General features: G+C 32.6%; 1 protein-coding gene and 1 long non-coding RNA gene across 7 annotated transcripts in view; both read right to left on the bottom strand.

Annotated features, from left to right (window-relative positions):
- LOC123701748 (microtubule-actin cross-linking factor 1) overlaps window positions 1–24,093 on the bottom strand; it is a 266,616-nt gene that overhangs the window by 166,371 nt on the left and 76,152 nt on the right. For 4 of the 6 annotated variants that reach the window (XM_045649282.1, XM_045649286.1, XM_045649288.1 and 1 more), the window contains exons 2-3: window positions 12,593–12,810; window positions 4,205–4,266 (exon numbers count right to left, since the gene is read on the bottom strand). In XM_045649282.1, coding sequence (XP_045505238.1) covers window positions 4,205–4,266; window positions 12,593–12,740 — 210 coding nt within the window. In that variant the 5' untranslated portion in view covers window positions 12,741–12,810. The remainder of the gene's footprint in view (window positions 1–4,204; window positions 4,267–12,592; window positions 12,811–24,093) is intronic. The other 2 variants (XM_045649283.1, XM_045649291.1) reach the window with 1 other exon arrangement.
- On the bottom strand, window positions 9,994–10,470 carry LOC123701779. Its single transcript, XR_006752777.1, has 2 exons — window positions 10,406–10,470; window positions 9,994–10,263 (listed from the first exon to the last, which is right to left on the bottom strand). It is a non-coding gene; the product is annotated as an uncharacterized LOC123701779 (long non-coding RNA).

The raw sequence follows: 24,093 nt of genomic DNA, 5'->3' as shown, positions 1-24,093 counted from the left end.
CAAAGCCTATGTGCACATCCAGACTATTATTTCTGTACCAAATTTCATACAGACCGTAGCTATTTTTGCGTGAAAGAGTAACAAACATACATTCACACATTCTATAACTTTCGCTAAACGTATAATATTAGTATAGGATATAACACTAAATACAGTCTTATTTGAATCTACAATTACCATATTATTATCGGCACCAAATTTCATATAGATCACACATATTTGCGTTAAATATAATCAAACACACATACATACATTCTTATAAACTTTCTCGCTTATAATATTAGTGTTTACTAGTAGACTATCTACCATATGATGACACCTACTGCCTGACATCACTATTTGCATGTCATGCCAGTTACGCAGTTAACTTGAGCTGGACGTTGGTTGTCCATTGATTTATGACTTGTCCAATTTTATTGGGACCTTGGAGTAAGGTCACTGCCATATGTGTATCGTGGTATATGAAAATGATGGTATTGAGTAGATACTGTTTATTTTATGGGCATTTTATAGTACGATGATTTAATAAGTATCGAGTCTTTTAATTCACTTCAGGTTTTAATCAAAGAGGAATAGTGTGTATGTGTGTATACTATAGGTATAAATACTCCATTATTTACTTATTTCACACCTTTGCGTTTTCTGGACTCGATAACTTTCTGCATAGAAATTAAAGTTTGAAAGAAATCTCTTTAATATGGTGGTTTGTCTGGGAATTTACTGTTAATGATAAGAATATTCATATTTGGCCAATAATTCGTAATTATAGAACTATATTTATAGACCAACGAAAACAAAATAATATAAACAAAGAATACGAGATTTTACCTAAACACCTATATCCTAATATGTCATACGTTTTCCTTTGTATCACCTACGGACCTTTTCACATCCTGAACCAAAATCCACTTAATCATCCGAACATCATTGGAATTCAGAGAAACATCTAGAAGGAAAGTTACCACATCGCAACATGACTAAACCGTAACCTAAACATGCCTGTCCAGTGACTCAGACATTCTGAAACCTGCAATAACATATCCTTTGTTGAAGCTCACATACACATGGACCTTTACTACCACGTCCTGAACCAAAATCCAACCAATCACACTAACATCATTGTTATCAGAGAAGCATCTAGAAGGACAGTTTGGCATCATTACTTTGATATGTAGTTACATGTTATGTAAAATTAAAATCTAATATTGATGTGATTTTAAAAGAGCACTTATTTAGTTTCTCGCCAGTTATTCTCCATAGATACCGCCTTCCGAATCGATGGTAAAACAATGTTATGACTCTTCAATAGTGCTTCTAGATTAATTGAATATATAAATGTTTGAGTTTGTAAGGTAAGCTCAGTTACCACATCGCAAGATGACTAAAGCGTAACCTAAACATGCCTGCCCAGTGACTCAGGGTCTGCAATATGCAATAACATCCTTTGTTGAGGTTCAAACATATTGCAATCTGATATAGTTTGGTTGGGTTCAATGACATGGGAATTTGTTAAAGGGAATTGCTACAGGGTGTAAGAATAAAGGTAGCAAAAGGTACATCGTAAAGTGTAAACAAAGAAACAAATGCTTCTTTAATTTGATGAACATCAAGTTCCATTTTTGATGAATATAATTATCAAGAAATTGTCCTTATATTTGTAATTGAATAAAAACAAAAGGGGCATTTAATAAAAATTAAAAGCACTATTTAGATACAAGATGATCATATAGATAAGAAAGCACGTGGGTATAATCTTTTTTATATTAATTAAAAACTTCTTATTTAGATCGTACCATTTCTTTCATCAGAAACTTATAGGCAATGATTTTTTTATGATAAGAAATCACGACGAAGTTCCAACACTCTGTGGATAAATTCTATAATCATTCTATTTCACGCTGTACGCACATACCATTGGAGAGGGTAATAAAGAAGAGTATGGAAATGTTTTAATTAGGATAGAAAGAAGGAAAACGTCGTTTATTCTAGCATCGTCAATAATTCTAGCTCTTCCACATCTTATTTACACTTTAATGTGTCTTGGTTCATTACATTGTGCCCTATATTATTAAGGTCGCCATATTTTGTATTCTCATCAAAGCTCCACAGATAACTTCAAACACAACATACAGTCATGTAACCGGGTCACCAAGTAACTACACTTTCTTAAAGAGCTCTCTGAATCATCGATAAAGAAGTCGTTGTTTAATAACATCGTCGATTAATTAACCGTCTTGGAATGCAAAATATACAGATAAACGTATTTTGTTTCGTTATAGAGACAACTGTTTATAATATCTTATGACTGCAGTTTAATGATGTTAATGCATTACTTCTATAATAATAGTTTAACAAGAAGTTAGCTAAATTATCCTCCTATCAGCAGCTACTGATAAAAAAGCATCCAAATCCATACTAATATTATAAATGCGAAAGTAACTCTGTCTGTCTGTCTGTCTGTTACTCAATCACGCCTTAACTACTGAACCAATTTGCATGAAATTTGGTATAGAGATATTTTGATACCCGAGTAAGGACATAGGCTACTTTTTATCCCGGGAAATAGGATAGGTTTTATCCCGGAAATCCCACGGGAACGGGAACTATTTTTTCTTTGACTGCGCGGGCGAAGCTGCGGGTGGAAAGCTAGTTGGTTTATAAATAGAAATTTTGACAGACAAGAAATAAACTACATTATTTTTATTCTCTTTTATTTTTAAAAGTATTAAATTAACCTATACAAAGCTGCTAATTCGACATTCCAAATAAACCAATTTCTTAAATTATTGAGGATTTATTTGTATGCCAGCACAATAAAGTGTAAATAAATAAATAAATATAATTTCACACCCCCTAAAGTCTAAGCCACCTAACAAATCCAACCGTTCCAGAGTCAAGATATGTACTCCTTGTACCTTTGTCATTGTAATGTGTATGTGTTCTATTACATATTATAACATCGTGATCACGACAGCACCTAAACCCTAATAATCATGCACTCCTTCACAACTCACGCGCAGCTCGATCAATCACAAATCACTGTTGACAGGTCATTGAACATTGCATTGTTATAATATAGTCCTGTCTCGTATGCAATCGATGAAATGCATCTTAATTGACAGGTTAATTAAGAAATTGCATGTAATCGCAACAATTGTTTGTATGATTTTGTTTTTACATAGGAACAATTGAAACGATTTTGGTGAAATTTTAGGGGCTGAAAGCAACTTAACTATTTGTTATAACGCCTTAAGATTTGATCGAAGGATGAGTGAAAATAATTTCAAAATTTATTCCGATATAAAATTTAATTTAAAAGTACCAAGATTGTTGAATACGCTATCAAGATAACATCGATAACATTTTTAAAATTATTACATTGAATTCTGTTGCCCCAAGGGTTTAAACAATAAACAAACGAGTAAAAACCTCAATGCACAGTAGTAATCAATAATTTGGAAACACGAATTTATATGTTTGTACATATACACACGAAACCGCTGATTCACCGTTCGGCGTTACTTTGATTGTTATTTATTAACATCGTAAACAATGCACTATAAAATTAAATATAAATTGTTTATGTCTGTGCATTGAAATATGGCAGATTATTCAGGTCACGTCTCGATAAGGTGAATGAATGTATTTCTTTTTTGCACTGACTGACTGACCTTACTTATCCTCAGATTGAATTGAAACTGCTGCACCGATTTTTATGTAACTTTCAACTACGAATCTATATAATCTATGTTGTATAATCTATACTAATATTATAAAGCTGAAGAGTTTGTTTGAACGCGATAATCTCAGTAACTACTCGTCCGATTTGAAAAATTATTTCGGTGTTAGATAGCCCATTTATCGAGGAAGGCTCTAGGCTATATATCATCACGCTAAGGCCTAAGACCAACAGATGCGGAGCGCAGCTAGTGGATTATAAGCTTTATGCTTTAAACTACCTTTCAATAGCACGAATACACAAGTAGGTATCAACTTTTACAAGTAATCAATCATTTTTAAATGTACGTACAGAATACCATACCTGTATTAAATTTTTTTCTATCAAAACCATTACAATTCCTTGTAACATAGTTTAAATTAAATTTCAGCAGCTATATAATAATTCTCGTTTCCATTAATTGGTTCAATTATTGTAACAATGAAAGAAATAACAACACAATTCATTAATATATAAAATTCTCACCTTTTTCAAGTGTTTGTTGACCCATTTCGTGAACGTTTTCTTTTGTATCGCATCCCGTTCATCTGAAATAAATAATTGAACATTAAATATAGTTATAATAATTGTTTTTATTATGACACAATGATTAAAATTTCAATCGAATTTTACAATTGATTCGTTTCAATATAAAAGCCATTTTCATGAAATATATTTTATTGAACTCATACATTGAATTCATTAAATTCAGACAATGTTACATTCGAAACTAAACCACGACCATTTTATATTCAGTTTTATAGCATTTAAATGCTTTATAAATGAGAAAAAATCTCATTTATAAACTTAAAATTGTAACTGAATATCTACGCTTTTATGTATTTATGTGTATGTACACACACATATACATAATATTACATATCAAAATCAACACACACAACAACCGTCTCAAAAAAATCTTGCCAACAGCGCACGCGCAACTTTTTCAATGACTCAACCCGTGTTTACGGGTGAACGAACCTAGATCGATCCGCTTATCTAGACTCAAATAGATATAGAATAGGTATGTCTGTCCGTGCCAACTATTTTCGGCACGGAAGTAATTTCGCGTGAGAAATCTAAAATACGTAAAAATGGGGAAAATTTATAGAGCACGGGACGAAAAATTAGTCGATAAATGGGGCATTATTTATGGGGCATGGGACGTAGGTACATTTAGATGTACAGAAGCATCATGGTGAATAAATAACCTTTTTGAAGGAGTACCTAAGTAATGTGGGTCAAATAATATAATGGGGTCAAAAATTCTAAACAAACAGAATTTTTAACCGCGTTTTTGATAAATAAATTAGAGATTATAACACACACTAAACAAGCGATAAATTAAAATTTTATTAAAAAATTAAAATAAATAAACAAAAATTATTGTAAATTGACCGTTTCCTTATCGAGTTTACGATTTAAAAAAAATCTTTTCCACAAATAAGCATACTTACCAAGAAATATGAATCCTAAACCACCAACGCTTAGGAAATACTAAAATAGACATGAACATACAGATGCAATAATCAATCATCATTTATAACTAACCTAGGTCAAACGCGCGGGACGGAGACAAAAAATAAAACATATATCGTAATCATACAAAAAAAAATATCGAGTTGCTGTCCATTACATGCATAAGCGTACCTTTAAATCTATTATATATGCGCTAAAAAATACATCATTGACAGTGAAGCAGAGATTTTTTTGCATTACTTATATCCTAGGTTCGACCCCCGATGAGAGTCTCAACTTTATAAATGAGAAATTAAAATAAAAAATGTGTGCGTGTACTAGCGTACACACGTAAAAAGTAAAACTTCTTTATGACCCTATTTTTCAAAAAATAATTTACTATATGCAACATTACAGAAATACGTCGAATCACGCGTGGTAGGGATAATAAAAAGATGGCGCGTAACGGAAAAATGTCACGCGTAACGAAAAAATTACACTCAATTTTTTTCCAACCCCGATAAAGAAGTTTCACTTTTAAAAAAAGAGAAAATTTCAAGATAAACGCGGGTTCGAATTCTGCCATAATATGATAGTATTTTTGACTTGTGCTGTAAATTTTGTCTTTTCTAGCGCATTAATGATTCCAGAAACCAAAACCTACTCACATATATTTTATCTCAAAATCTTTTAAATTCTTTAACAAAAATATATTTGAAGTGAAATTTATTACGCGCGATGAGAGTAAAATTTCAAGATTGCGTCATGGCAATGCCGTCACGATTAAGGCGACGATTTTTGTATCTTCGAATCTTGCCAAAGAAGTTTCACTTTTGACACGTGTGCTTGGCATACATGCTCTTTTTAACCGATAATCAATATCCTACACAGATCAATATCCAAAAACCAAAATTCTACCCACGTATCTTCATTTTGTTACAAAGCATTCTAGGAATGCACTGACTCACTAGTAACTTACATAACATTCGCCGAATTAGGCAATACATACAGCGAAGGTCCTTACGTTGAATAATCTATTAATAATGAGTTATATTTCTCGTTAGTAGGTTAATATAGAATATTAGAATCGCCCACTTTACTTGAATGAACTGCACAGTACATAATATTGCAATTTATATCCCATATTTAATTTTTACATTCTTTTGAATCCTACTAATATTATAAATGCGAAAGTTTGTGAGGATATGTGTGTGTGTGTGTGTGTGTGTGTGATTGTTACTCTTTCACGCAAATACTACTGAACCGATTACAATGAAATTTAGCACACACATTGAGGGTAACTTGGATTAACACATAGGATAGGTTTCATCCCGGAAATCCACGGGGACGGGAACTGTGCGGGATTTCTTTCAAAACGCGGACGAAGCCGCGGGCGGAAAGCTAGTTAATTATATCCAAGACAAAATATAGCCTTAGCCCTCATGCAAGCCTGTTCCTTATAAAGCATTACAACAAAATGTCATTCAAATATACTAAGAGGCAAATATAAATATAAAAAATTACCTATACTTAAAAGAAAAACATTCGCAATATACGGACGCACAGAGAAACCCAAGTGACGTAACTTGAATGATTATGTGTTTCATTCAAATCATATAAAGATATTACATACAACATGTAAGTATGTGTACATACACACACATACAATAGCCCTTCAAACTCAATACATTTCAGTGGACAATACTTTTTCAGCGCAAACCATTTATCTGACAACCCTAAGTACGTTCTCAGGCAATCTGCACTTAACTGGTCCGGCCAGCACTCGAGCACATAAACACAAGTCTGTCTCGGATAGGGTTGCCAACTGATATTTTAATTTAATTATTAGGTGCATAACAACGGGGTTTTAAATAACACGTGGTTCGAAGTAATTTTATATCGATTGTTTGAAATATCTTCTTTTAAAATTTAATTAGAAACAAATTATTACAAACATCAAGCAGATTGTTTTTCTTTCATTTTCTTTTAAAAATATATTCATTCACAATCATAACTAAAAATTTCATCTTAAAAAAACTGTCATTCAATACAGGTCCTTATGTTGTCATTTATAAAATACCTAATAGGCATTAAAAATATCCTACCCTTAAAACCGGCAAAATTTCTCAAATCGACAACCCTATTCCATAACAGATTGAATCTGTGGTCGCACGATAACATCGTTTGCAGTCTATTGCATTAAATTTTATTATCTGCATTGTATTGAAGTTGATTGTGTAAGTTAAATACTATATTAGAACTAGTTTAAATATAAATAATATCGTTCAGATAGCGTTGTGACTTAAATATGAATCTAGATATCCTATTTTATTTATTAATATTAAGGGCCGATTTTTCTATCCTTGGTTAAAATTTATCCGTCCAATAAAGTATTACAGGAACATTTTAAAATGTCACCTGTAAACTGTCAAATACGGACAATTAGAATACATTTTTGAAATGGTAGTTTAATACGTTATTCGATGAATAAGTTTTAATCAAGGATTGAAAAATCAGCCCTAAGTATAATATACGTAACCCCGTTGGCACAGTGGTAAGCAATCGTAAGCTGAAGGTTTAGATTTTATTGTAAACGTATTGTGCGATGAAGATTGTTGCTCTTATTTCTTTAAAGTTTAAGCTTGTTGAAAATTTTTATATTTCAATAGTTACAATTAAAAAAAAAATACTTTAGTACTTAGTCTCGTTATCAATCTCTTCCTTTTTAACGTCAAAGTTAACATTTACATTTATAAAACAAATATGTAAATTAATTCCCAAAACAAATCAAACATGAACAATTTAATCTTGTTTTAAATCGGTTAAATGCATTCCATAGCACTGACGTCACACATTACCACACATGCAACATGCATAGTCCGTTTTCGATAAGATCGCTCACAGCAAATAGCTACTTGGAACTTTGGAATGGGAAAGGAATCCGTATTAGGTAAAGTTTTGCAAGTCCTTGAAACATAGTAGTTACTTGGAACTAATGATTTCTGCAGTTTCAAGGATTCTAGAAACCTTGAAACTATAGGTATAGGATATTCATGTATCTTTAGTTCAGTGATGATAATGATGTGAAGGCAAGCATATGTATAGCCCGGAATGGGAGGAATAGTCAATTAATAAGGCATTTTAACAATTTAGAAAAAAGCAAATTTTCTTGCCATCTTTTCTATAAAAACTCTCCTAGCCCAGTCAGAAATGTATAATAAGAAATAACTCTGTGATATGACAATACAATGCTCTGGAAAACGAACAAACAAAGCAGGGCTCCTATATCTATATAGTTTTTTAAAATAAACCTAACCCAATTTCCTGATTCCAAATTCAGAGCGGCAATACTAAACGATCCTTTTTAAACTTGCCATCATGTAATACGTCGATATACACTGTGACTGTGACTTATATATGTTTTTTAATGCCCGGCCATTATGTAATACGTCGATTTTCACACTCTGACTGCGACATATCAAACATTATCACATAACTTAATACCGCGACATTGAACGCATCCATTAGACCAATCAGTAGCAATTGCATTGATTAAAATATAACCGCTTTGAACTCATTTATTACGCCTGTCTCATTTGATATATGCATGAAGATTTATTATTTATTCTGGCTAGACAGATTCATCGTCAGACTATAAAAAACCTAAGATGCTGTTTCGTACTACTAAATTCTAATTTAATGAACGTGATTAACTCATAAAATTATTACCTACAAATTTTGAATGGCAACCCAGACGATATTATTCTCCTAATTATAACTATACCTACATAAAATTTTGTTCTTAGCAAAATAAAACTACGAACGCACTAATCCTGCGGTGGGATCTTATACTATGCGCTTTGTCTAAAATCTAATTGAATCACTCTATCTATTAAAAAAACCGCATCAGAATCCGTTGCGTAGTTTTTAAGATTTAAGCATACATAGGGATAATAACTTGTAAATATTGATTGAAGACAATATTTAATATTTGTAATACCTAAGTGCGTAAAAAATTATATATTATGTAACACTCACATAAATTCAACATCGTAGAACAACATTAATAACATTTTGTTGCGAAAACAAAACATGGAAGTCAATTAGGAGCGAATTTGTAAGTCTTCTACATAACAAAGCGTGAATTCGTACGAATGAAACTGGAAACGCTTTAAAAAAAACAAATTCTATCAAAGACTTTGTGGAGAGACAAAGGCTTTATTCTATTCTCTTATATTATAGAGAGAGAGAGAGAGACAGGCAAAGAAACAGGCTAACAACGTGTCAACAACTTTTGGTCTTAATTTTTCCAATAAGCTAGCTACTTATTGTTATTCTGTGGCTCAGACCTCTTTCGCAACGCGCGATAAGGAACTTCGTTCCAAAAAGTCTGTGCGTCGAGCACACGTGTCCGAAGTGAAACTTCTTTGGCAAGATTCAAAGAAGTCAAAATCTATATATACTCTATGATCTACGGTATTGCCATGACATGACCTTGATATTTTATTCTCATAACATAAAGCATTCACTGCAAAAATATAACGAAGTCATAAAAACATATTCCCCATGCATTTCTCCCAAAACATTGCGACATGCGGTCTCTCACGTCGCGTCTCTTTCAGTCCAAAACCTTATCAACACTATCTTATCGTTATCTCAGTTATAAACAGAGCCACGTGAACTGATAGTATGTTGTCATTTGTATTCAAAGTTCAAACCGCTAACACACGAATACGCAATAATATTTTCGGCTTATAGAGGGTGTTCATTTTATTGTTAAATTGCAAATACATAAATACATTTATATTATGATATAAGATATCACGTTCGCGGACAGTACAATCTTACAGGTTGAAGCTAATGAGACACTACTTTTTTTCATACATTGCCCAGGGGCGTAGTGTAACAACACATGGTTAAAAAATCATATGATATGACAGAACGGATATAGGCGTAAACGTCGTAAGCACTCAGCATCAGATTCATAGTCACCCAAATGGGTCTTGACTCGATTCAGGGGTAGACGCTGCATCAAACAGGTCTTGAAGACGTTTTTGTTCTTTTTCGAACGAGTCTCGAGACGCCATCTGCAGAAATATTCGTTACAAATTTAGTTAAACAAAATCGTGTTCACAACATAAATATGTTGTTTACAAAAGCAACTAGACTTGAATTAGTATATCCAGTATGAGTAAAATAATTAAATTACGTTGGAAACTAAATACTCACTTTCTAAATAACAATTGCGCGCGAAAACATGCAGCGACACGCGGGATCTCCGCAGCGGCGCAGTACTCGACTAACCCTATGCAAACATGGCGCCCACGGGCGTAGTGTGCGCGGGAGAGGGGTATAAAAATATGAATGTGTGCGTGGAAGTACCTTCCTTTGACGAATTTTTGTAAATAATACAGTGACAGTACAAAAGTCGTAATTATACCTGTCAAGACAGTACAACATGCCGTTCTTTATGATAGTATGAAAAATCGCACGGCGTGTGGCGTACTGATTTTATGCAAGTAAAAACTGATACGTCGACAGACGTACTGTCGTAACACTTTTAGCTGTATAGACGCCTGTGTTCGTTACTGTCCGCGAACGTGATATATAACAAATTATTCAATAGAGATAACCAAATGAATCTGTACACTCGCAGTTATCTAGCTAGCTAACTGTCTACTATGGAATTTTACCATTTTATAAACGTTATTTTAAAACATGCATATTATGTAGATTGTAGATACATAAGTACATACCGATTATAATAAACATGAAGGCACTATAAAGTATAAATCCACAGTTTTCATACAATATTTTTTTTTCATTTACCGGTTTATACCCAGGTATAGGGGTCATAAATGTATGGGTCACTTACCACTTCACCAACCTTTGTACAACTATTGGTATTAAAATCATAACTGCTTTCGTCATCAAATGCCCTTGAGGGTAAATTTATTTACTTAACTATGTATATTTGATTTAAAAAGTAGTTAATTGATTACAAACATCACATCGTCAATATTTATTCATAAACAATAAACTACAAAAACATTCGGAGTTGATAACTTCAATCAAATTTACATTTTACATCTTATCATAATATATCATTTGATTAAGCAGTTGATATCACGTCATCATATCGATTATAATGCATAATATTATTAAACAAAACTAATAAAATTATAAAAACAATAAAAATACGTGTGGCACTCGAGGACTGCCGCGGCAAAGCTATTGCATAGCATCGCATGGCTGTGCCGGTTGGAGTGGGGGTTGTTACGTTTTTTCGTTACGGAATTCTTACACGCTCAAAGTCTGAGATAAAATCTATGCAATAGCTTAAAAAGAACACGCTGTATATCAAACCATGTTATTAAGCCCAAAACTCGTTTCGTATTTAATATTATTAGAAACATTTACCGATTGATTAATGATTGCCAAAAATGTTAGCTATGAATTATAAGCTAATGAATTCGTAACGAAATAATGTAATCCTTTTTATTTATCCATACCTTACAGATAGATACCTATTGTCAATTCTAAAGTATTTATTCGTTATAAAAGAACATTGGTGAACTTAGTCGTATTTGGATACATTATTAAAACTGAACAATATACAACGGACAGGTAGGTAACCTTGATCCCGTGATGAAGGTGAAAATAATAAAGACTTGAAATTCTACATGAAATAGAATATAAGTCTATATAAAATAGTAAAAAGGTTAATTTAGTCTATAATGTCAAAAGTCGTTCTCAAAAAATTCGTGTCAAACATAAACATTCACCTGCAAAATTAATGATCTATTTCAACATTAGTTGTGAACTGTTGCCATCTGTCGCAAATACAAACCGATTTGTTAGTACGAAAGCAAATGGGCTACAAACGCCTCGTATTCATGGTAAACATTTGTTTAGCAACAGTTGATCAACATGTTGCTGGATACACAGGGGTGGTTACAAAGACGACTTAAAACAGTACTAATCCCAGTGTCGGAAAGTGATAGCACTTGACGGCCTGTATAACATTGCCATTTTTCCATGGCCATACTGGAATATAATATTGCTTTAAGACGTCACGATAACCCACCAGTTCTGTAACACTACAACAGCAACATGTTGAATGATTTTTTATGATTTTTTGCTAAAACAATATTGCTGGAAACAGTTGCATATGTTGCACTTCAGGCAAGAACTTTTTAGCTGAATGTGTGAAGTAGGATTGCACTAATTTCAATCCTACTTCCCACATTGTTGCCAGCAACTCCGCAACCGCAACATGAACAATATTCCTTCACAAATATTAACCATGAACAGGGCTGTACCAAACTGAATCACATAAAACACAAGCCCACTCGCATTCTCTATACCTCCACCACGAACCTGCCTGCTGTATAAAAAAACCCCAGCACGTTGTACCTTTGAACTTGGTCAGATTCTCCTCGTACACCTGGTCGTGGCTATCCTCGCCCCGGCGCCGCTTGTGGGGTCCTTCATAGCCCCCATTCACTTCAACCTCCTGGGGGTCGAAGCCGAGACGCTCCTTGTAATACGCCTGTGTTGACATCGCATCACACGCACAAACACTTTTGTATTAAATCCTTGGCACTTATATTAATATGGCAAACTTTGACGGCCTGTGGAATTTATTAAATTGTAAACGGACTGAGGTTTCCGGCCATTTTAGATATGGTATACATAATATAACAATATTTACGAATGTTCTTTAGTGTATACGATTTATCGTGTATGCGATATTGCGTGTATAATTTCCGACATCATGGTAAATGGTAAAACTGTCATGACGGTTCAAAAGTGCTTCTAGAAGAAGTCAAATCGAATAAATAAATGCTTGAGTTCGTGATTATCAAACGCGGCAAAGAGAAAGAGTTATAATCTATAATCAGTATATAAAAATATGCACCCATACAAGTACCTATGGAATTATGTTATTTATCCGAAGCTAAGTTTAATTACAAAGTGACGTAACGAATAAGCAGTGGGTGACCAATGCGCTTCTAAAGATAATCATATTATGTAATATTATGATTAGTATTTAAAAAAGTAATATTACAGTAAAAGAAAGCATATAATACATATATATACATAGGTAAAGTAATTACTTCCAATCCATTCCAATTTAGCATCGAAAAAGATATATACATAAAGTAGGTTAACATCAAGGTTACTACGTTAAATAAAAAATAAATTAAGGCTGATTACGAAATAGTTTTAGTTCACAAAAATGTATAATGAATTATAATAACAAGTTTTGAAAAACCAGTTTAACGTATTTCTCTAATATTGCGTCTTTATACGCAAATGATATAAAAACTGGATCTGGGAATGTTAAAAATAAACATAGATTATCGAATAACGTTTAGAAACATCGATAACGTTTATTTTATACGTACTAATTGGTACAATAGTTAAACTTAAGGCTTATAACAGAGAAGTCACGTATTCTATCCCTATGGAGACGAAAATGTTTAGCTAACAAATAAATTTTTATTAACAACCAACAATTCTATAAACAAACGTAAACATCGAATAAAAATCCGTTAAAATTCACAAGATACAAAATAAAACGTTCACACACGGCGAATTCGTCTAAAACCAGTCGTACACGAAATTCCTAACTACCTGCGAGAGGTCATCATCCTGGCTAAGTTACCCGCGACAAGGTCATATGAAATGAGTGAAACTGAAATAAACAATACGAATCTGAATATTAAGAAAAAACAAAATCTACAAATAAATGATACAGAAATAAGAAAAGGCTACTTTAACTAAACCTTATATTATATTATTATTAGCCTTATTTAAATTCCCAGTTGCGAAATTGTCATCGATACAACTTTAGATAAGGTAACTATAGATATACTATTTTTTATCAAAAATTGATAATCAGTAACTTTAATATTAAAACTACAAGATCGTTAACACTATAAAACGAAATCTAGGTAAAGACCTAGTTACACTTTCATATAAGCCATTTTTATTGGGCTACAAACATCTAGTATGTATATAATATAAATTGTATAAATATAAATTGGAAATATCATCCAGTGTCAGAAGTGAAACTTCTTTGGCAAGATTCACGTGACGTTTAACGTGACGATATAGCCATGACGCGACCTTGAAATTGTACTCTCAACGCGCAATTTCTCCTAAACATCAGGTAGGTAAACTAGTGCCAAAATACGTAATTTATAATGAAAATAAAATAGGAATGTACATATCAGTTACGATAAAACATTATCAAACCAATATAGCCTAATATATGCGGAACAATATTATATGTGATATTTTATCTTCAATCTTACATTGAAAGTGTTATTAGGTTTTCCAGATTGCTATTAGGTATATTTTGTTTATGATTTTTAACTAAGATTTTACTTAACATGCGGTCCTTAAAAATGAACGAACGGCACTTCATTATTCATATTTTTTAATACATTCGTTCCTAAATTATGTCTGAAAATTGCTATACTCCTTTTGATACGGAATTATCAAATTAGTGAAGTTTTCGTAGTATGTATGTATAGGTTGAAAATTTTACCAAGCTTTGTTACTTGATTAAAAAATAAATAGATACCTAATAAGTCATAGCTTAGATAATATTAAAATATTAAGTAAATTAAATACCACCTTGATATTTAAAAAAAGGTACCTACATTACAACGATAAAAATAACCAAGTCATTTACGTAATAGGTGATTTAATATTTTAACTAAAAACTGACTTATACTTCAAAAATCATTCAGAAACTAAACAGCTTCAGCCAGGACTTACTACATAAACCATCTTCACAACTAATACCTTTAAATACTTAAGATAATTCCGCGAAGTACCATCTCCATCCCATACAAATCCCAAACAGTAGGTACCAACCAAGGTATAACAACAGAATCGAGTTCTAACCCCCAAAGTAACAATGATCCAAGGTTGTTTGGTCAAACGAGAAATCGTTCCGTGGGAAACGACGTGGTGATAGTGAGAGCGACAATAAATAAAAATGTATTATAGGTAGATACAATAATTGCTATACCGCGAGGGGTGAGATTCAATGTCGGTATTGAGAAATTTGCAACAAGCTTTCCGTTTATTTATCTACGTTAACATAATACAGAGGGAAGATTTAAGATATTGAAAATTTCATTAATTGTAGATACCTAATTTTTTCCTGGATTTATTGAAGTTAACTTTCGCTCAGTACACGTAACGCAGTATGAAATCATAATCTTTCTCTCGCATATAACGACGTTAAAGACAAACAACGAAATACTAGTTAACTATACTATAATTTGGGTGTAAGGTAAAATCGCTACCGCTTTACTGCTTCACCCGCTCTAACTCCCACCACACAAAGGTCACCCACAAAACAATGGGTCAGACCCCAATTCGATTTTAACAACTGCACTTATGTCGCATTTTAGTAAGTGACGTCATCGGTTAAGACAATCTAGATTCTAGAACATTTAGACCTTACAAGTTTTATGTTGCTTTTACTAAATTACCTCCCTTTCTTAGGGGACCTCTAAACTTGGTAGAAGCTACTTTCTTACGAAATTTATACTTTAACTAACATAAACATTCGCTGTATAAAGTAACTGGTGTACATATTAGATAGAAGTTTTGTTACTAAATAATAAATTAACTTATGCATTCGTGGTAAAAAGCTAGTTTTGTAGATATTTCAAGCTATAGGTATTAGGTAGTCTACATCTGCATGCTAAATTTCATACAAATATTTTATTAGTTATGAATAAACTAGTAATAAATAATTACAACTATCACATTACCTATTTCATTAGATAGGAACTAAGCCACACCAATAAAAACTGGTTTATCTCTGTGTGTCATCTGTTTATCAAATTTCACCGTTAATCTTACTTGTTATTGTTAAAACTCAAATACTTTCTTGATTTATTCAGTCAGTTCTTCAATAAATTACTATAAAATAAGAGAATAACCACGTTCCTTATGATTTATCATAGACCACTCGGAATGTTGGTTTTCAAATGAAAAAAGAGACATCAAAATCGGTTCACCCAGTCAAAAGTTCTGAAGTAACAAACAAAACACTCAAATTGAGAACCCATTTTTTCGAAGTCGCTTGAAATCCCGTTGCCAGGCAACCATTACAACTACATAGACAACAACTTCAATGACTATAGTTATACAATTAGCTGTACACACATCGTTAGCTGATTAGCCGATGTATGTGTGTGTGTCGGCGAAATTTAAAAAGCGTTTACCGAATCGAACCACAGAATACAATATAATAGTAGCTAAACGCTACAGAACGGACACTCTCCGCCTCCCGCCAAAATTAAACACTTACCTCACCCCGCACGATCAGACATGTTATGGTACCCATTTCCCCGCAAGGACGATACCAACGACGTCTTTAGACGAAACGCAACGAAGATTGACAACATTAATCAAATTGACTTAAAGCAATTTTATTATTTTGGATTTGTGATTATCGTTTTTCGTAGAAAATGGTTAGATATTGTGCTGTTTACGGATGTATTTCATCAGAAAAACGCGAATTTTTTTTTTACGCTAGTCACAAATGTGCCAACCATAAAGAGTTTACACACACATTTGCAGTCTCTACAGTGTGACTGTCAAAACTATAATTTTGTATGGAGTGTCCGGGGTGTGATCGAACACAATTTTCCAATTAGCCGACGCTTTTGGCCGACAAACGGACGGATTGTGTATGCGAAACACGTCGTGTCGTATTACTTATTTTGAAGATGTACAGCTTGAATTTAGAATTATTTTCCTCGTGACATTCGAAATTATATCCGCCAAGTTAACCGCTAAATAGATTCAGAACATCTTTAATTTATTAAACCCACAAGAATGTTCTATGTGCTCATAAAACTATCATCTAAAAGTAAAAAAAAAATATATTTATAAAATACATTTTTTGGAGCAAATATCTTTATACTGCATTGATTTCGATATGCCTAAAAAGTATTATACTACTTTAAAAGTTAAGGTTTTTAAGTAAGTGTTAAGACTTTTATTGAAGTCGGTTAAACAAGAAAATAGAAGCCACATAAGAATATGTAACATCACCGTGTCTTGCATACTAACGAGCCAAACAGAGGTGTGACGGTATTGATCATAGATAACCAATTGTTACTGCAGGTATATTACTTTAACCGACTTTACGAAAATGATATTTTATGTGATTATTGACTATTTTATACTAATTGCACTCGCGGACAAAACTACGAAAAATTTAAAATTTAAGCGATTTAAAAAAATTAAGAAAGTTTTGAATAGCTTTTATACGAATCGATTCTTTGATTTAGCTGTGAAGCTGTGAATAGACAGACAGACTTTCGCATTTATATCGCTTAGTAGGAACCAACAAACTCGAATATTATAGACACATTGACTAATATCAAAAATTATTCAAACTAGTTATGTGGTTACATTAAAATTAGTCCAGCAGTTACAAATGTACACACAGACAGATAAAAAACTAACTAAAAAAAGACCATCATCGACACATCTAAATTAACTTCCCAACGCGATACAATTACTGCAATAGTTAATTATTTGGACCACGCACTTCCCACGTGCTAAAAAATGACCAAAAAACAATGTAATTTAAAACTTCAATCAAGTCGTTGAACTTAGTATATATTATTACTCATATTTCTTAACAAGCTTTATACATTGCTTCTTATACACGTGTGAAAGAAAGTCGAACATCCACTTACAGTAGATACAACGCAATGTATAGCAAAGTTAATTCAACTGTCGTTCGAAATAAAATTCATTATACATTGCTTGTTATATCTCGTTTAATCACGAGTTCAATACATTTTACGGAACATAACGCGCAATGTACTGCGAATTAACTTTTACCGTCGTTATATAGAATAACAACCCGTCTTTGTTTGGCTACACATGTGCAATTTCAAATGATCAATCACATTAAGCGAAGTGTGTACGAGTGTCTTTTTTTTAACTTCCTTCTTAAACATATGGAGCTTTCTTTGAAACAGATTTATAAGATACTAGTAGCTCGCCCTGGCTCTGCCTGGGTTGATTACAGTTTTAAAGCAATCCTAAGCAAAGTGAAGATATATTGGACGAAACTTTATTAAAATACGTTGAGCCGTTCTTGAGTTATAAGTGTTAAGTGTCATTAAGGGGGGTTAGGCGGTCAGCGAAAATTCAGCTATTCGGGCCTGAGGTAAGCGGTGAGGGGGTCCGCGTTTAGTATGGAATCAACGTGCTCGAAACTAAAAATCGTAAGCGCCATTCACATTTTTATCAAAAAGTGAATGAAAATATTAAGTATTTTCTAAATCTAAAACAGTCACGAAATCGAGAAGGTAAATGCCTATGTACTTGTGATTTTATACGAATTATTATCGTAAAATACGGTTGTAATGAGCATTTATATGATATTTTAGAGGTAACTTCAGGATTTTTTTTTATCGAGCAAAAGTTTTCCAATCGTGTTTTGGAAACAGTCATCCCATCACACATACGTTCTGTAATACATATTAGAAATTTCAGTGCGAAAAAACCTCAATATTTTCAATTATAGCTCATAGAAAACAGTCCATTTTTCCGTGTTCACCTACTAAGGGCCCTTAAGGTGGATGTTCCGACCGTCCCTCCATACATTTTTGATTACCTCTAAACACTTAACACAGACACTATTTCTTTAAAACTAATCATTTTATCACTTCTCTATAATGAAATGTGTGCGCGTTCGACCTTATTAATCAATAATTTACAATATTTACTTAGAAAAACAACAGTAAAATACCGGAAAAATTTGACACTTCTACAGTAGTGTGCGTGACTTTTGCCAAGCGAAACACGACATAAAGCACGACATCTAGCGCATAGACTATATACTTATTACAGATCTAGCGCGTCAATGTCTAAACGAAAGGCGATGTTTAGACATAAGACGCGCTAGATGTCGTGCATTCGCGTTCGTTATCTTATACATAATGAGCATAATTCTAATAAATCAAAGTTCTGTGTAAAAATTGAGTAATTTCATTTCCAATCGTTCAAAGAAAATAACAATAAAATAAAATAAAACTAATGACCTTAGAAACTATGTTTTTTTTTGTAAACAATTTATTACTCATTATTGTTCGTCCGTCGTAGGTCTGTAAACTGTATTGTACACTGAAGGTAAATGGTACTGTAGGTACTTTAGTTCGGCGTCGTCGTCGGCTTGATATAAATTACATTCTTGATTTCATTGACACGCGCTATGATTTGCGCGCGGAATTTCTTGTGTTGTGAATTTATTTTTGTATGCTATGCATTTTAATTGATTCAAATTGCAATGTTTCTCTAGTATGCATTTGAGACTATATTGTAAATTGTAATAATTGATCGTGGGTATAGTAATTAATTATTCTAATAACGCAATTAGTAATATATGTATTTTCGGTGGGATTCAAAACAAAAAATTGGCCCGTGATTTTTATGAAATTTCACCACATTGCAAATCACATCAATCATAGTTCATACACATGTATGACGAAAGTGATTAGTATTGTGGCTAACATTGACTCATCAGTTCATCACTGAAACCAGTGATAAATCAGTACCTATATCATATTGTGTTTGAATATTTTTAAACAATGATATAAGTATACAATTATTATAAATCGGTAAACTATCAAAGTAATCACAAACTTGCAAACATTGGTAAAATGTCCAGTAGTTTATGAGCCTATTCATTACAATCAATCAAACAAACAAACAAAGTTTTCCTCTTTATAATATTAGTGTAGACAAACACTATGAATACGATCACGAATGCAAATTCGGGGATTTTCTAATTATTGCTAAATAATAATTGAATTCGTTTTGAAATACTCTATAATTTTTAGTGTATAAATATTAAATAGACATTTATAATGTGGTGCTCATTTTTTTTGTACTGCTAACGCTATTGTAGGTACCTATTTTCGTTGTTTTATTTCAAGTGAACACGGCCATACAATTTTGTCACGAGCCGCCTATGATTGTAGGTACTTTTGTTAGGCTCCTTCGTCGTCCGCATCGCGTCGGCTCGAAAGTTCTTGATTTCATTGTCACGCGCTATGATTTGCGCGCGGATTTTCTTGTGTTGTGAATTTATTTTTGTATTATTATTATTTTTTTATTTTTTTTTTATTTTATTGATTCAAATAAAATATTTCACTAGTATGCATTTGAGACTATATTGTATTATGTATAATTTATCGTAGGTATAGTTATTCTTATAACGCAGTTATATTTTCGGTGGGACAATTTGACCCGTGATTTTTCTGAAATATCACCACGTTGCAAATCACATCAATCATACACACGTATGACGAAAGTATAGTGGCTAACATTGACTCATCAGTTCATCACTGAAACCAGTGATAAATCAGTATATCATATTTTATTGTGTTTGAATATTTTTTAAACAACGATATATACAATATTATTATAAATCGGTAAACTACCAAAGTACTTCCGAATTTTCAGACAGACAAACAAGTAGTTTGAACACGCAGTTTTCTTATACTAGTAGCAAAAATCAAAACCATAATATTATGTTTACCTACTATATTTTACTAAAAGTCGAGTGCGTCGAAATCGTAAATAATAATATAATGTTTTTCACCTTCCTGGTTATTTTCCCATAGTAAATAGTGTTTTAGGTTTGTTGTTGTAGGTAGGAATAATAATAATTATTCTTACTTGTTGGTTATGAAATGTATATTGAAATAATTTACTTTTACAAATCATTAGTGATATTAGTTTTGAGTGAAAATGCTTGGATCAGCATAATATTATATGGTACTTCAAATACATGTTTTGATAAAAAAACAATAGTGTAATAAAATAAAACTGCGTTTTATTGTAATCAATGTTGACAGTTTTAAATTCCAAAATTATTGATCAATAAAATAGTTTACACCAACAAATATAACTTTTATTTTTATAACCATCGTTCATAATATAAAATTATAAACCGTAGCAGGTGGCGTTTTGAAGTTCTGTCTACTCATACAGAAAAATGGAAAACTTGTTTTTTTTGTAAACAATTTATTACTCATTATTGTTGTTTGGCTGTGTGTTTGGCAACTCGAAGCGTGGTCGTCCGTCGTAGGTACTTTTGTTCGGCGTCGCGTCGTCGCTCGTCCGCGTCCGCGTCGGCTTGATATAAAACATTCTTGATTTCATTGACACGCGCTATGATTTGCGCGCGGAATTTCTTGTGTTGTGAATTTATTTTTGTATGCTATGCATTTTAATTGAATCAAATTGCAATATTTCTCTAGTATGCATTTGAGACTATATTGTAATAATTGATCGTGGGTAGGTATAGTAATTAATTATTCTAATAACGCAATTATATTTTCGGTGGGATTCAAAACAAAAAATTGGCCCGTGATTTTTATGAAATTTCACCACATTGCAAATTATATATTATACAATTACAATTACAATTATTATAAATCGGTAAACTATCAAAGTAATCACAAACTTGCAAAATATGCTTTTCCGAATTTTCAGACAGACACACAATTTTATTAGTTTGTTTTAGCAAAGTAGGTACCTATACCTATACGCTTACGTCGCGCGTCGCGTCGCGTCGTCGAAAACGGTGCGCCCAGAAACAAACATACCTACCTAATTCAGTTACAATCCTTTTTTTGTTCCGTAATATATTGTATTCTAATACGATTTTTTTTATTCGTCGGCCAGTTCTACTAGGTATAAAAAGATAAAATTGAAATATAATTATTGTAGCGACAGCCATATGTTACTATGTTTTCGTAAATATGTTTTTCACCTTCCTGGTTATTTTCACATAATCTTATATATATATAAATGAATCGCAAAATGTGTTGGTAAGCGCATAACTCGAGAACGGCTGAACCGATTTCGATAATTCTTTTTTTTATTATATTCCTTGAAGTACGAGGATGGTTCTTATGTAGAGAAAACGTAAACATGTACCACGGGCGAAGCCGGGGCGGACCGCTAGTCTAATATAAAAATGAATCGCAAAATGTGTTGGTAAGCGCATAACTCGAGAACGGCTGAACCGATTTCGATAATTCTTTTTTTATTATATTCCTTGAAGTACGAGGATGGTTCTTACTTCTTATGGAGAGAAAACGTAAACATGTACCACGGGCGAAGCCGGGGCGGACCGCTAGTAAATAATAAAATAATAAATAGTGTATTAGATTTGTTATTGTATCTTGTATACCTACGAATAATTATTCTTACGTCTTGTTGGGAAATGTTCAAATACCTATTGAAATAATTTACTGTTACAAATCATTAGTGTTATTAGGTAGTTTTGAGTGAATAGGCATGGATCAGAAATTCAGAATATAATATGCTACTAACTACTCAAATACATACACGCCAAACTTGTTTTACATTCACGCCATCTAGAGTTCAATCTTTATCATTTTTGTATACGTCTGTGTGTGTAAACGACCCTGTATGCAATGACAGATGTTAAAACGCATGGTTTTACCGAATTGGGTGGATTTTAAGGCAATGATATGACATATTTAAATAAAATATAATATTCAGTAATCGCCATGACTATTCCTACGACCTTAATCTTTTCCAATTACGCAAAAACTCAAATAAACTAGAAATGTAGAATTCAGCGCCATCTAGCGGGACATTGGCTGGGAACAGATCGTAGCAATCACCTTAACCAACACGACTTTATTTTTACGTAATAATAATTTTACTACACAGACTATTTCTACCGTCAAAATTTCCAAATAAATACTGAAAAAAATCAGCTTCAAATCCGACAAATAATTCCAAACAATAACCTCATTTACCGAAGTCGGTTAAACCATTTCATTTCTACTATAACGGTTGGCCAGCGGTCATATAAATTGGATCACACCAATTGTTTTGGACAATCGTTCTCAAGCGTTGTTATTCATTTATTTATACTAGCTTTTGGCTTGGCTTTGCTCGTTAGGTTCTCATTTTATAATTAAAAAAACTTTTTTGAATGAAATAACCCTATTCCATCTTCGAGTATCTATGCAGAAAACTAATTTAAGTATTTTGTCGTCAAACCCTACAGATAATCAATTTTGAGCATTATTTTGCTATTAATTATCTGTACACACACACACTTCACTTCTCATACATTCAAGTAGATACACGACTTAAAACTGTATCAAATTTTAAGGTAACATACAAAAAATACAACAAAATCGCATTTTTAGCGTTTCCTTTTTTAAACTACATACTTTTCAAACTACCCACAAATGTTCTTACTAATTGTTAAAAAAATCAATCTCGCAGGCGGTAGTACAAAATCTAAATGCCATTCCTTGTAGATAACCGAGTCCCGTTGCCGTTAGCAACCGGTTTCTGTCAAGATGCATTCCTTCGCTTATAACGTCCTTGTGGAGTGCTTTTCCTATGTAATCCTCTTTTATGTGAGTGCCGAAAAGGAGTAAGTAGACAAAGTAGTTAATCCGATTATAGGAAAGACTTATCATTTAAAAATTTGGTGGGTATATTTAAACTTTTAAAACTGTAATGCTTTGCGGATAAAGTAGTGTATAGTGAAGCTGATCTCATATAGGAAGAAAGGCTAAATTAAAAAATGTGGTGTGTATCTTTTAAACTTTAAAAATGGTAATGCAAATGCAAGGGTGAACTGATTATTATCCATTTATAGATTTGTGAAGTGCATTTCTCAGACAATTTCTACAATAAAAGCCGATTACTAAGATGATATCTTTGTAATTTCAATCATAAGTATTTAGATACTATTATTATAACATGTTTTGTATAACCTGTGTATAATCCATCACATTTCATCAAAGCATATCAAACGCTCCCTAAAACTGTTTCTTCGCGTGTGTACTGCACAT

This window comes from Colias croceus, chromosome 22, assembly GCF_905220415.1.
Source record: "Colias croceus chromosome 22, ilColCroc2.1".
NCBI lineage: Eukaryota > Metazoa > Arthropoda > Insecta > Lepidoptera > Pieridae > Colias > Colias croceus.
This window is presented reverse-complemented; position numbering and strand designations above follow the sequence as displayed.